The sequence below is a fragment of the Trematomus bernacchii genome, unplaced genomic scaffold (genome assembly GCF_902827165.1).
Source record: "Trematomus bernacchii unplaced genomic scaffold, fTreBer1.1, whole genome shotgun sequence".
Lineage (NCBI taxonomy): Eukaryota > Metazoa > Chordata > Actinopteri > Perciformes > Nototheniidae > Trematomus > Trematomus bernacchii.
In genome coordinates, this window is record NW_022987513.1 from 3,571,159 (window position 1) to 3,586,464 (window position 15,306).

Consider the following 15,306-nt stretch of genomic DNA (forward strand, 5'->3'; position numbering starts at 1 on the left):
CCCGGAGCACTTATGTTGCAAGAATAGCACATTCACACAGTAGACACATATCATGTAAATGAAACAAACCTTTGAAAATGGCTGATTTGATTAATTGGAAATCATACTGACTGATTGTCAGAACATCCGCCAAGTAAGAGTTTAAACAGCTTGTGGAAATATATCGACACGAACACCTCAAGTGACGCATTTGATTTGGTCTATTCCTTTGAGTTGTAATAGATCATTTCATTGGAACATTTCTCATGTCTTTCTGGAAATATCCAGTCCAGTGTATACTGTCTTAAAGCAGCTATTTATTTCTAATTACATTTTACCCAAGCACAAGCACAAATATAGCTTTCTTTCTCTTGCCAAACCCGGTTCTGCAAAGCTGTCATTTCTCAAAATGTGCCTTTTTTTCAGTGGAAAATCTGATATTTAATTACCCAAAACTGCTTCCATGATAGCGGCTCCGCAAGGGCTTTGTGAGAAACTGTGCTGCCTTATGTACTGTAGGGTCTAGCTTGATTTTTGTGGGTACAATCCTAGCTCTTTTGGGGTCTTTTCAGGCAATAAAACAATTCATGCATGAATGACAATCAAATTTATAAAGTATAAAGTAATAAAAAAGATATTAAATGTTATGAGAACTGCAATGTAATGTGTATATGATGATTCATAGTGTACTTATCCAATAATATTTTAGGTTTTGGTTCCTAGTGAAGTGTTGCGTGTCTCAAATGATATGAACATTTATTTTTAATGTACTCCAAATGTATGCCATGAGCACAAAGCAGTGATTTGCCAAGTAGCAATATATTTTTGTTATTACAATATCAACCTTTTATTATGAAAAAGCTTTCCTCGCATTGATAAATATGGAGCGAGGGGGTTGTTTTGAGGATGAGCCCCCCTGGAGAAGTTATAACAGTTCACTTAAAAGCTGGTTAGATTGTTCATATCTAGAGCCTGGCTGGAGATCTGGAGCAATCAGCGCCGCTATATGAAAGAAAAGCTGAGGCTGGGCCGAGAGTTTCAGCAGGGGGGCAAATAACGCTCGTAAAGTGGGCAATAAATGGCTGATAGTTCTGCGGGCTGCTTTGGGAGACACAAAAATATAAGGGATGGGTTATGAGCTTTGCTTCGAGAGGGTCCAAAAGCAGTTACCCACCTCTGATGGTCAGGTAGGCAGAGGCCTCCACTTTACCAACACGGTTCTCTGCGAGGCAGGTGAACGTGCCCTGATCACTGACGGATGCTTTCTTTATCTTCAGCAGGAGGTCTTCCTTTTCATATCGGATGTCGTACCTGTAGAGAGTGACAAGAAGTCAAGTGACGCCTCAGATTGATTTTCAAACACGGGAAGATCAGTGACAATTACGCTCATCAAAAACGCTCTTTCCCATAAAGTAAATACAAACACAGCAATTGAATCAAGGTTGTGTTTACTTGTGTGATGTTTACGATTGGAAGCTTTTGTAGGTACTGTCATTTTTTCATAGACTAAAAGCAGACTTTCTGAGATAATGAAGACTCCCCGCTGCACACACTCTGCCATACAAGCAGAAAAAAAGGGCTGGGCAATTATGCTGAGATGAAGGCGAGGCAAAATGAAAGGTGCTTTCAGCTGGAACCCTGACTGTTCCACTATTTCAATATTTATACAGACGAGCCTCCTACTGTGGTGTGGGCTGTGCAGTGGGCTACATAGTGTGTGGAAGAGAGCAAGCAAAACAGAGGAAGGGGGGGAGACGGAGGATAGACAAACAGTCTGAGAATAAGGGAGTGGCCCAGTCTGACAAACTGAATATGATGAATGAGCCGAGCAGTAAGAAATGACTAATTCATAGATATATTCCATGCATCAGTGTGCATCTGCCGGTGCACCATACTGCAAGGCAGCAGTGGCGCAGTTAGAGTGAGAGAAACATCTCAGCTACCAGAGTGTAGATAAGCGCCTTAGAGGGGCTACAGACACAGAGAGCAGAAGAGCAAGGAGTCAGGCTCTCCCTCTCTGGGGCCACTTTTGGCGTGAGAGATCCTGTGAAATTGTCTAGCCAGCCATACTGATTCAGAGACGGGAGACAAGTCAGGCAGAGACAAGTTGCAAGGGGTGAGAAAAAGTCACATTTTGAAATAGATGTTTCAGAGGGTGTGGGCAGAATATCGATGGGGGAGTTGTTTGGTCTGTCCAGAGTGTGCAGAGGACTCCATTCACGGCACATCCCTGACCCAGATTCAGCCTTCCCAGGAGAGTGATGGGTTCACGAAAAAAGAAAGAAAGAAGTGGAAGGAGGGAAGTGAGGCGAGGCAGGTCTGAAAGTAGGACATGTTTCTGGAGTCAAGGGGTAGCGAGGTAGAGGGCACAACACAGGTGGGCAGACAGGGAGATGGGCAGTGACTATGGTCTACCTCACAATTTATTCTCAGAGGAGAGTTTATTATTGTGCTTAGGTAGAACTGCAGCCATAACTTGATAAACAAAATCAAAAAAAGGGGTCAAAACTTGATAATCAAAGAATTGTGACGGTTGTTTTTGAACCCCCTATTTTTTGCTTTTCTCAGTTGTTGCATCATATTCAACTTAATCTCTTTGAGTTCTGTATTCACAAAACACATCATTTAAAGAGATGACCTTGGAGAGACATTTTTCACTTTGTGTGACATGTTATAGTCCAAACATGCAATCCAACAAATAGGTGACAGATAGTAGATTATACAAATAATCTTGAATTGCAATTACAAGGTAGTAATGGCTTGAACCAGGTAATACACTTGAAGCATCAGTGAAGATTTTTAGTGGATGACATTTTTAGCAGTCCTTTAAAGTAAACATTGATTTGCCTCACATGGTTTTCAGTATCATTTGTGCGCCAGCTGAAACTCTTGCATTGATTTACTTGATGCTTGATTTACTAAATATCAATTCCAGGAGTAATTGAATACATATCCAACAACATATTAGTTAATTATATATATACATGGTTAATTATATAAACATAATTAATTTGAGCTGGCACATTTCCATCAATCAAATGCAGGAGAACGGTTCCAAGCGATGAATGAACCAGTCATGCAGATTATAAGACCATATGGAAATGCACTGCTATAGTATTATACCCTATACCAAGTCTGATTTAATGTGAAATTAAATTACGCATCTTAATTAGGGTTCTTACAATTAGACAAGCTTTATCCAGGTAATTTCAAACGTAATAGGATTCACATATGTCTATAAGGAGTTTGCATAGCTACAAAGTGAATTACAAAGGACACTGTTTTTCCAATGACGTGTCTGAAATTGCCATGTGAATAGTCACGTTTCTAACATTTAGTCCAGCTAAAATGTCCTTTTTGCAGTATGAAATAATCTCTATGTTTTCTCAAGGTATTGTTCATTCCTTTATCAGATGGAAGAACAATGGTCTTAAACTTGTACTTAAACCTAGCGAAGGAAGGAAATAAAAGGCTTTGATGGATGGCCAGATTGCATAAGGAGACAAACTGTAATTAAAAGTGTAAAGCGCTGAGCAGTACAAATTAAAGCCCACATGACAGGCTAATAATGACTTTAAAAAATAAGTGCTCTAATGGGATTGCGAGGCAATTAACATGCGCTCATGGGTACACGAGGGTGAACCAAACCACACGCCTTTAAATATGATGCAATTAAATACAACACAGAAACAACAATAAAAGGACATTTTAAACTTCAGCTAGGTACTTTTCCTTGAATTATGGGATTTCTTTATTTGATTAGCTCTTATGTGTCGAACTCTCTGCATGTTCTCATCTCTCATGTATGTACACATAAAGTACAGTAGTATTTAAAAGGACCAATTAGTCATAAGCAACCAATGGACATACTTGAATCTTAGCATGGTATACCAAACTGCAAAACATGAGATTAAAGCAGGGTCCAATCGTATAGAAGTCTATGAGAAAATGACCCTACTCCTCAGATGATTCTTTACCTCAGTAAACATTTTCCTACTGAGTGTATACGTCTCAATTGCTAGTTTTAAGTCTTCTTCAATAAAGCAATATGTTCTTTTTGTAAATCATGTCATTTTTAGAGTGAAATAGACACTTAAGCAGGTGTGAGTATCAGTAATCTTTGAAAAATGTTTACACATATTAACAATACCGCAATGATAATGGAAACCATAATTAAATTGGTGTGTATATGCTTCATCTCTCTTGTTTATACAGCAAATACTAAGATTCTCTGCAGCAAATGAATGATGTTTTGCCATAGTGATGAAAGTCTTCTATTAATAAAATATTAGTCTCCAGTGAGAGTCATTAGCGCTGCTTCAGCATTTATACATTTTGACTTTTATTGCTTAAACATATGCACACAAACATGCATGCATCACAATCCACATTCACACGCATCCTCTTTACCTGCCGCGGGGAATTTCCACGTCCTCCTTTTTCCAGCGCAGAGTGGGAGGTGGGTCACCGCGAACCTGACATCTGAACTCTACAGCCTCGTCAACTAAGACTACCTGGTTCACAGGTCGTTGCACAAACACGGGCCTTTCTGGATGTGGGCAGAAAACACAACATAAATGCTAAATATACTTCTGACAGAGTGTTAAATACTGTATGTGCTCGTGGGAAATTCCTTGGAAAGAAACGTGTTTTATTCCTTTTTGAACCAAGCTAAAAAGTTCTTACCAAACACAGAGAGCTGAGCTTTTTCACTCTCTCTTTCCCCGACCATGTTTGCCGCCACACACACATATATCCCCACATCACTCTTCTTTGTATTTGAAATGGTCAGCTTTCCTCCTCGCACCTAACAAAAAATAAAATGTACTTGCAATGAACCAGTTCAATACAAAGTGCTTTCCTTTGTAGTAGCCTAACAAGTAAATCACTGAGTATGTCATTCAGAAAACAAGGGTCTTGTAAAAGGCAGGAGAGAGCTCCCTGGGGAGAAACTCACCGTGATCCTGTCATCTTTGAGGTCAAGACGAGTTTTATCTTTCCTCCAGAAGGTGGTGGGTTCAGGGTGCCCTCGTGGAGACTGACACTCGAGAATGGCCGTCTCCCCGACCGCCACCACCACATCCTGTGGGTTCTGCCTGAAGTCGTCGCGTAACACTACGAGACAAAGCAAAGGGAGAAGGTTTATTGGTGCTCTAACTGTAGCAAAGGCTCACTCGGTTGATTAGTTTGAAATATCCTCAGATTATGTGAAGCAGGAAGCTTCTCTGAGACTGAGCTGTCTTGGGCTTACTGACCTCCACCACCTTTTCTCAACGGACCCTCAGCAATCTCTCTGTCTTTAATAACACAGCCGTCCCCCCTGAGGCTATGAGCACACGTTCTTGTTTGATCTCAGCAGCTAAATGTAAGAGCGATCGAAGCCAGGTAAGATTAACGGTACAATATACGTGGAAGAAAAACAAATCTAGCAGAAGAGAAAGATAAAAAAAGGAAAGTTAAACTTTAGAAGCAATGCAAAAGAGGGATATCTAGAACAATAAGTCGGATCATGCATAAAAATGATTCTCAAATATCCTGACATCCCAGATTTTTGGATTGGACAATTAGAAAACTGATACTGTTCTGAAGTGCATTATAACAAGAAGAGACTACAGGCTAAAACATACTTTTTCCATTGGTAAATTCAAAAGTCTGGGCTAATTTGGTTCCATAACATGTGGTGTTTCGTTGACTACAATTGACTATTTGCATCTTAGATTGCTCCTAAATTCACCAAAATAAGCATTACTGTAGATAATGCCTAGTTTGCAAATGTAAACATACAATTTCAGAAAACTTGTATTTCTTTTGCTTATTTACCTTTGTGTGTCTTAAAATGAATGCAATTATATTATAAGCTCAAAATATTTCCTTGTCTTCAGCTTCTTCATCTTCACCTCAGTAGCACTTATATACTGTACATCAAATGTTCCACTTTCATTCCTACCTATATTCCGATGGTTCTTACTAAGTGGTTGGATCAGATATCATTCATATAGTCAGCAATATATCTAACATGATGAAAAATGTATATGTTTTATGATTGTTGACATTATTTTTGTGACATATTGAGCAAAAAAAAAGACAAAATTCCTCTGAAAAAAACCTGTAAGGACTCTAATACTTAATGTAATGTAATACTGTATGTAAACAAAGGATCTGTAACCTGGCTTTATTGAATGTTCAGATTTCTAAAACGGAATGTTTGCAAATCAGCACATATTTAATATTTAAACATAAGATTTCAGCTGCAATATAGGCTTATTCCCCTGTAGTGTTTGCACGTAAAACACCAGCGCTTGTATTTGGCAGCAATGATGAAAACTATGAACTGAAGCTTCTGCTAGAAGAAACCGTACGGTGTCCATAATGGAACAGGTGCATCCTCTTGGGAGTATGATTGAGCTTAGTTCATTAAAGTTATAGTGTCTTGTGTACACAAGTGCAGAAGAAAGTATAAAGCTACTGGCCTTGAGATTGTGCTGGAAGGAAAGTCATAGGGTTACCAAATCATTAAAATGTATCCTCTGGGAACCTGGAATAGCCACAGAGAATTTTGCAACATTACATTATAAATGCAATGCAATAATCAATACAATCTACTCTGCAGTATCAAAAGCTGCACCGTGGGCTCTATCCCGTTTTCAAAGTTTAAATCTGAAACCTTGGATAAAAGCAGCAGTTTAAAGTTGTGTAGCAGGCACAGGGTCAGACCTTGGTTACTTGAATGAGCTGCAATACTGCCTGCGCAAATTGGAAGAAAAAGCAGGGATATTGACTGAATCACTCCTTCATGTAGCTTTATGAAATGACTATGGCACAGGTGCAGGCTCTCATTTAGGACCAAGGTTACAAATTGTTTCAAAATATCACATTTACAACATCAAATGTTCCTGTTGGAGGTTCATACTGTCGTTTATTTTTGAAAAATAAACTGCACGTTTCATACTTTACTGCAGAAGAATCAATATAAGGGGTGCAACTTCTCTAGAGTACTAAAAAAGAGCCAAGTATTATGACAGCTTCCCTGAAATACAGCTGGTGAAATCTGCCAAAACATTCCCTTTTATTATCTGGAACATACACACCTTTTTGTCATTACAATTCCATTTATAAAACTCTATTTTTGCATTCTTCCACTGTTGGACAAGTGTTTTAATTTTTCAACGGCAGGAATGTCTGTACTTGTATGCTCAAAGGAGCGAGGACATCAAGAATTGTCAAGCAATGCCTAGAAAAGACATACTTTTGCAATGTGAGGTATGAGCTAGCTGCTGATAAGTTAAAAGGTCAAACCTTCAAAACTTCCTAATTCTGTCATAACTGTTATCCCACATATCAATTCAAAGGCTACTTCTTTAACAGGAACGACTGTACTGTGAGCCGTCACTGGAATCATGTTTAAAAATAGAGATTAAGATCCTGCAATGAGTTGTTCCCGCTTTGCATTAATAACTCATGACATGTTGTTTTTGTTAAAAGCCTTACTGCAGGCCAATTTTGTACCTTGGGTGACAACCATTAAACTAAACTATGTAAAAATAAAAGAACATTCTTGAGAAGAATTAAAATATGTGCCAAGAAAATGAATAATGAATGAATATCGTGTCATTTTGGATTACAGATATAAAGAATGAAAAAATAAATAAACGTACTTATAATTCACACTGAGATGTAGATAACAGGTTAAGCAATTTTCTCTTTTTAATTATCCAATTTATTTACACCGGATTGTAAAATATAGACAGTGTTGTGACTTGTTTTTAAATGCCAAATCTAGATCAAATGCATGGTGCTAGCTAAAACTTAATGACAGTTTGCAAAACTCAGAGCAGCATAGAGCAAGAACACCGGCTGGGTGCTCAGTTTGCTTTTCATTCTCATTACAGCCATAAGCTGATATACTGTAGCACCAATTCCAAGTCCCAGAGGACACCTCTAGTGAAAACGAAAATCAGGAAGGAGCCAAGGACCCTAAGGCCCAGCTGTCAATCACATCCAGTCCCTGCGGAAGTAAATGCGTCTCAGTTGCAGACGCTACTTTGGCACAGACATATGCCTGGCTGGCTGTCACATGGTACGGTACGCTTAGTGACCCATTCCATACACAAAACACTCATCGAGTCACATAGCTACCTTCCTGTTCCTGTGTTGTCACATTAAAGACACTACAGTAACAGCCAGGCTTGTCCCAAGAGACAGTGAAGCCAAGACACTCACAGAGGAAAACACTGATCATTCGAGACAAGAGAAAACCCAATTACACAAAAGAAAGGCCGATAATTGGCTTGGTGTCAATTTAAATTGTGCTGAAGGTCTAAACCCTAGCTATGGCTGGGCGATTTGGAGAAAATCAATCAATTTTCTTTTTCTTTAATATTGATGTTGTGATGATATTTTAGAATTGACTAATGGTGATTTTACATAAAATATGTACAGGAGATTGACGCTAATTGGACACATTTATTGTCCCCGTTTTCCTTACGGGGACAGTAAAGTATATCGTAAATGATGCCGTGAAAAAAAAATATGTTTGAGAACAATCATCAGTGATGTGGATATAATGACTAATTGTGTAAAGGTTAGAAATAGAAAAGCGTGGTAAGTTTAGAAAAGGACATCAGTTTAATGTGAGATAGCCCTCAAAGCCACCAAAAGACACTTATCCCATATGACGATATCCAAAATCTAAGACATTACCCATAATCCATATCACAATATTGTCATAACATCACTATATTGCCCAGCCTTAATCTTTTGCTGTGAAGAAACACAAATATGTTACCTGCTATTCGTATATATGTTCAAGGTCTCAGACATTTGCAAATTGTTCTACCTCACATACCCAAATTCTGTCATTTTCCTGCATGGTTTATTTATTATTCCAATTTTGAGGATATTCCCAATTTGCAGTTCACCCAAAAAAGCATAAAATAGGGTTTTTATTTGTTTCATGATTGATGGTGTACATAATAAATCCTGGCTAAATAAATTGGAAGTGACTTACTAATTATATACAATCGCTTGGTAATAGGCCACTGCAAATTTGAAAGGGTGTGGGGGCGGGGACTTATTTCAAATACATAAATAGTGTGGGCTCTGTGGTTGGGATTTATTCACCCCAGACATTACACATTCTCCCCACTGCACTGACAGCTACCCCTCCCCCCAAAACACAGCTGTAGGTGTCTTCCTCTCCTCTGCAGGTTTCTCTAGGTGCTGTTCATCACAGCATGTGAGACGTAGGTTCTGAAATGCTGAGTCCTCGTGGAGGCAGCACCCAAGTGTAGTCTGTTGTCGGCTGGTAATTATTTCAGATTGCGCGGACCGCCACCACTGCCTAATGTTGTCTGATTGAGTACTGCTCAAATATTCAAACACGCCATTCAGGAGGCTCACACGTTTACCAGTTTTCATTGATCAAATCAGAAGGAGAATGATTTGAAAATGGGTTTCATTTCATGGCACAATAGGCGGTAAAATAATGTGACAAGGTGGAATACAAGGAACTATACAGGGACTCATTATATGATTAATAAGAGAGAGGGGGTTGTGTGCATTTTGTTAGATATTCCATCTAAGCATCCTGATTTCTTGGCACCCTCTTCAGAAGCACTCTACAGCTGCATTTCATTTCAGCATTTCACCAGCAGATTCATGAAGATCCTACTTGATGCATGTTGCTGAGCTCCGTGAATCATACAAATGTGTATATATCAATAAGTAACAAATACATGGATTTAGAGCAGCCTCTTTATTCCTATGTAGTAGGTGTTGTTTCAAAAATATTGCAGCACATTTATCAGACAACACATTTATTATCTTGCACCGTACACTTTATGTCTCATGAATTCTTCAAGCTTGCATATATTTACTGCATTGCCTCTCTTCAAGGACGCATTTCAGAGATGCTGAGTGTTATGAGAGGCTGTATTGTGGGTGAATATTCATCCTGTTAAAGGGGCCCTATTATGCTCATTTTCAGGTTATGTATGTATCTTATATAATTGTGTGCCTCTACTGGGACATGTTTCCATGCGTTTATGTTCTAAAAGGTCTTCATTTCTCTCATAGTGCCTGTGCTGCAGCACCTCTTTTCACCCTCTGTCTGAAACCAGAGCCCAGTCTGCTCTGATTGGTTAGCTGACCAGCTCTGTTTTAATTTGTAAAACGTTTAAAAATGTAACGCCCCTTAGCCTATCACGTACATACAATGTGTTGGGGCGCTACCCAATTGAAGTGCGAGTGTTACATAGTGATGTCGAATGGAGGCGTTTCCGGCACAGAGGGACAAGTGTGTTGGAGAGAAACTCCCTTTGGAGTGACCTTTGGGATTTTAGCCTTTGCTGACCATGTACACAAACCTATATAGCACACTACCGGAAAGGGAAAACCCCAAATAGCACGATAGGGCCCCTTTAATAACTGTGTTATCTAGACAGGTGTAAGATTTAGTAGGATACTTGCGTCTGATGCTGCTACATGTATAACTGCTCTGTTTATGAAAGAGGAAACCGTAATGCTAGCCAAAGCTTTCACAATGAGATTTGAAGAATTTGTCATATTTAATGAGAGTGATGACAGTTTCCGCTGATGAATGTCTTTTCTTAGCTTATTTGGGTCGCTAAAACAGTACTGTCATAAGAATAAGGTATCTCTCGTCACTGTGTTGTGTCATTGATCCACTTCGACAAACTTTGCTAAACAATTCATGAACATTTGTAATCCAAATTACAAGTCACTAAAATCTTCTGTATGGACTTGGCGTTAACACGATATGGTCTATAAGCAAGAAAATGAAGTAACAACCCCTTGTTATGTTTTAGTCTCCCTGTCATGGCAGTGCTGTGCTGTTATGTCTGCCAGTTGGACTGTGGTTCCACTTCTTTAGCCTGGAGTGAATGGAATGCCATGGAATTTGGTACAGACACGGTCATGACATGATCTCTATTTTTCCCTCAGTGCCTGTCACCCACAATATCTTTGTTTTAAGCCAGGCTAGTGGCATGGCTCTGTGGATGTCTGTTGGTCACTCCATGACTTTTGTCCAGACTTAATATCTCTCCAACATGTCAACTGTTCCCCCTAGATAGAGGATCCAATTGAATAGTGTTTTTGTTTTTTTAGTGACATATGTTGCAAAATTATTGGATGGACTATTGGATGGAATATGGTATGCTAGTCCTCCTGAATTGTAATAACCCCACAACCACACCATCACTTGGTCAATACTTTGATTACTACAAAAGCAAAATGTCCATCATGCTCAGCTGCATTCTGTGTTTAGTGCTAATTAGCAAATGTAAGCATGCTAACGCGCTAAACTAAGATGTGTTAGCATCTGGCTCAAAGTGTCAATTATGTCAGCCTTACAGAGCAGCAAGCATGGCTGTTAACTCTTAGGTGTGTTATTATTTAATTCATTTTTTTTAGGCAAGTGGCTCAAGTTTGACTGTTTAGGGTTTCCTGATATCACCCAGGTTTCTAAATTGTATCCCTATGTTAATGTCTTCCTACAATTTGTCAATCGTTGCAATAAAATGGCCGTATCACAGGAATGCTGGTGGCATTAGTAACTAGTAATGATAATAAAGGTAAACTATTTGGGCCAAATGCCAAACAATAGGCCAATGATAACTAAACAATCAATTAACCATACAACATGTTGATGTGTAACACAAATAATAAAAAAACAAAAACATTTATGTTCAGGCCTTTGTAATGAAACAGGAGATATTAAGATGCAAACTCTGATGTGATTATGGAGTTGAATGTGTGAATCCTCTATGACCTCTTAATTCATCATAAATTAAGTCAGTACAGAGCAATAATTAATTGAAATAGACATACATTCGCTTCATAATTGAAAAAGGGAAATAAACAAGGTGTGACAGACAGATGGTGACCAACTTATACCCTAATTAACCCATGCAGCAATTTGTTATTTATTTTAGTGATCTGCTTGTGCATGCTAGTGTTTGTCCATGCGTGCAGGCTGGTGTTCCAGCATGGGAATATATATGTAACCCCACCCAGTAGAAAATTGTTTTGGTAGTACTGTGAAGCAACACTGCAGAGGCAAAAAGAAACAGAATTGTATATGAGGAACGATGAAGACACTAACACCTTGTGAGTCGTTGCGTGTAACAGATGGCTGGATTCCATTCGGGAATCACAGATGCAATAAAGAATGTATGTGCTGCATGTGGACAAAGCTCGGCTCAGAGCTGGTTAGAAAAAGCAACCAGGTTTTTGTCTTTTATATACTTATATTTATCTTATATGAGCCTAGCGTTGGGTACTGCGATGCAAAAATCACAATATTAGTGTTGTAAAGCTTTACACAGTTTGTGATCCAGTGTCCGAAAATGCATTACAACAGCTAAGTGATTCCTTATGACAGTGGTCTGCTAAATTGTGGTTTGGAGTTTGCTGAAGATTCTTTTTGAACACTATAGCCTGTAGGGGTGTGTCACTTTCTCAACAGCGGTCAAGGATGTCCCATATCTGTCACATGCATAAAATGCACACTGACGCATAAACACACTTGCATAAACCAAAAAAAAAACAGCTGCCCTGTTCTTATATCGTAAACTTTGCTGATGACAACAACATATCACCGCTGCTCAAGAGTCAGACACAGAGAGCAAGACAGATCTGCAGACACAAAATCGGGGAGAGCGGGGGAGGATGAATCTGGAGTCGAGAGGGCTATTTACACTGGGGATTTATTTTTGAATAAATAAACAACTTAACATGTCTGTGCCCTGAAAAAGTCATCAGCAATCAGTCAGGACTGGGATCAGCGGGGAGATGGGGAGCGTTTACACAATGTCCCCCGAGGCTACGAGCCCAGCGCTGACGTTCATTACCTATTATAATCCTTCCTTCCCAGCAGCAGGCCACAACATGAGTACATCAAAGAGCATTTTCACAGAAAGAATATGCCAACCAACCTTTCAATTGTTGGTAGGGTATGTTATCCAGACAATATGGTTTTGGAGAAAAACACAAGGGCAGCAAATCAATATTGGCTTGGAAAGCAGGGTACATTGAATGATTTCAGTAATATAAGTCTCATTATGCTAACTCAATGGTTGTAGGGTACAATTCCAAACTCTTGTTTGCATTATCGGTCAGTGCTTGCGTGAGTGTTTGGGTAGAAATGTCTCTTATTTTATTCACAAATCAAGGATTGGTACCGCAGACGGACCAAATGTGACCCCAGTTCATTTCCATTTTTAAAACCAAGCATGAGTCTGATCTACAAGCGTGAGATCAAAAGTTCCATGGTGACCAAAGTCGGCAGTTTCCAAAATTATAAGCAGGCGGATAGAAAGCCTAGCAATGCTTCACTTTTTTGGCATCATTAGTGTCGAGTCCAATTAGCGTCAATGTGAATGTTGGAAATAAATGCGGAGTGAAAGTGAGCACGCCTCTGGCTGCAGAAAATTTAGTTTTAGATACAATTTATTTATTTCGATGAACTCTGAATGTTGTTTTTCCCAATTTTCCTTTAGAATTATTATCTTTATCTTTGGTCTAAAAACAAGCACATGGCCTTTACTTTTTACCCTTTTAACAACATTAGTAACACACACAACCATAGGGCCCATTTTTGGAATATCTTACTCTTTCCAAGAGAAATTCAAATTATGAATTTACACTTTAGGAGGACTAAAACATATCTGTTATGCATTATTTGGCCTTTGAGTTAGGAGCCAGTCAACCACCATGAAGGGTTAAGAATAAACGCCCCACCATTGTCATGTTTAATTAACCTCCAATCTTCTGTCATGTAATGTAAATTGAAGTTGTGGATGGTATAGAAGGAGGGTTCTCCCTTCCCCCCCTCCCTTCCATCACATCTCCGTTCCCTCATCTCTCACTTGCCATGCCTCTAGTTACAGTAACAGCATTCCCTCAGACCACATTTCCACATCTATAATTAATTACCCCTGTCTCCACGCATTTCTTCAACAGAACACATTCCTCTATCTCTCAGACTAACCTTTTGTAGATCTGCCTGCTCCCCCTACTATCTTATCTACTTACAGCATGGCAATATGAAATCGTTTTTACCTGACCTAAGTTCATGGTTTTGCAGTTAAAAATGCTAAATTCCTCATTATTTGTAATGTTGTTTTTCTATTTTCTTGAGTATTGAAAAGAACATTTCCCAAATCTGATTATGCCGGGAGGCACTTATGACCCGTTCATAAACCTGGACGCTGTTCTGGTTCTTATTGGATGACGATGAAGAAAACGGAGGGAAAATAAAAGGGATAAAGCAAAATATAGAAAAAGACAATCATATTATTTCTCATCCAAGACCATGGATATCATAGACCCCTTGCAGCAATATTGCGGAGATGCACAGCATGAGCTGGAAAATGAGTCAGGGATCAGAATCTAGCCTTTTATCCGCCTTGTTTCACTAAAGCAACGGTCACCCAGAGAGAGAGCTTTCTTACATGCACTCGTCTTCTCTAACCGAAATTATGCACACTGCTGTGTTTCACAGTCATCCTCATCTTCATCACTACAACAGAAAGATCTGGATGAATAGAGCCAGATAAATGTGTTTGCTTGCAGATCTTTTAGGCCTACAATTTACTACACATTTCCTATAATTCTCTATGGCATATATAATATTTCCCTATTGCCTTGACCTTTTTGGAAAGTAATGCAAGAAAGTGAACGCAAAAGAATGGTCTGCGATAATCTGTGCGTCTGCACCATCCAGCATGATCAAACACATCTGATGGCCACCAAAGATGGTGCTAAGCTGTGTTTACCACAACATTCTGGTTATACCCTTCTCTGCACGGGTACATACAGATGGCCCACAATATGTGCATGTTTGGATAGTATATAGATACGTGTGAATGCTTTCGAATAAATGCTTGGAGCTGTGAAGCAGGGCCCTGCACCCCCACGACTGCTGGCATTCGGCACAATAGAAAACTAATTAATATGGTAATGACATGCTGCCACGTCATCTGATAATGTATGGTACGCTTTGTTTGCACTGATTTGACCTTTGATCTCTAAATGGGAAAATGAACTGAAATGATCAAATGTGAGTGTGCTACACAGGGTTCATGTGACCTGAGGTGATGCTGCTCACAGGCATTTGTAATTCCTCAACCCCAGAAAAATCCACCATGTTATCCACAGTATTGACATAGACTGGTATCAGGAACGGTCAACTTTTCACAGTTTAAAGAATTTGATAAATATATATTGTTCTATATTTTTTATTTTAACAAAGATTTGATTTGAGTTTGACCAAATATGTACGTAGTCGGATATTATACAAGACGT

General features: G+C 39.1%; 1 protein-coding gene across 1 annotated transcript in view; it reads right to left on the minus strand.

The window, feature by feature from the left end:
* Nucleotides 1–15,306, minus strand: part of LOC117499309 (roundabout homolog 2-like) — a 92,486-nt gene that overhangs the window by 36,917 nt on the left and 40,263 nt on the right. Inside the window, exons 3-6 of the mRNA XM_034151649.1 lie at nucleotides 4,937–5,094; nucleotides 4,666–4,786; nucleotides 4,390–4,528; nucleotides 1,154–1,290 (exon numbers count right to left, since the gene is read on the minus strand). Coding sequence (XP_034007540.1) covers nucleotides 1,154–1,290; nucleotides 4,390–4,528; nucleotides 4,666–4,786; nucleotides 4,937–5,094 — 555 coding nt within the window. The remainder of the gene's footprint in view (nucleotides 1–1,153; nucleotides 1,291–4,389; nucleotides 4,529–4,665; nucleotides 4,787–4,936; nucleotides 5,095–15,306) is intronic.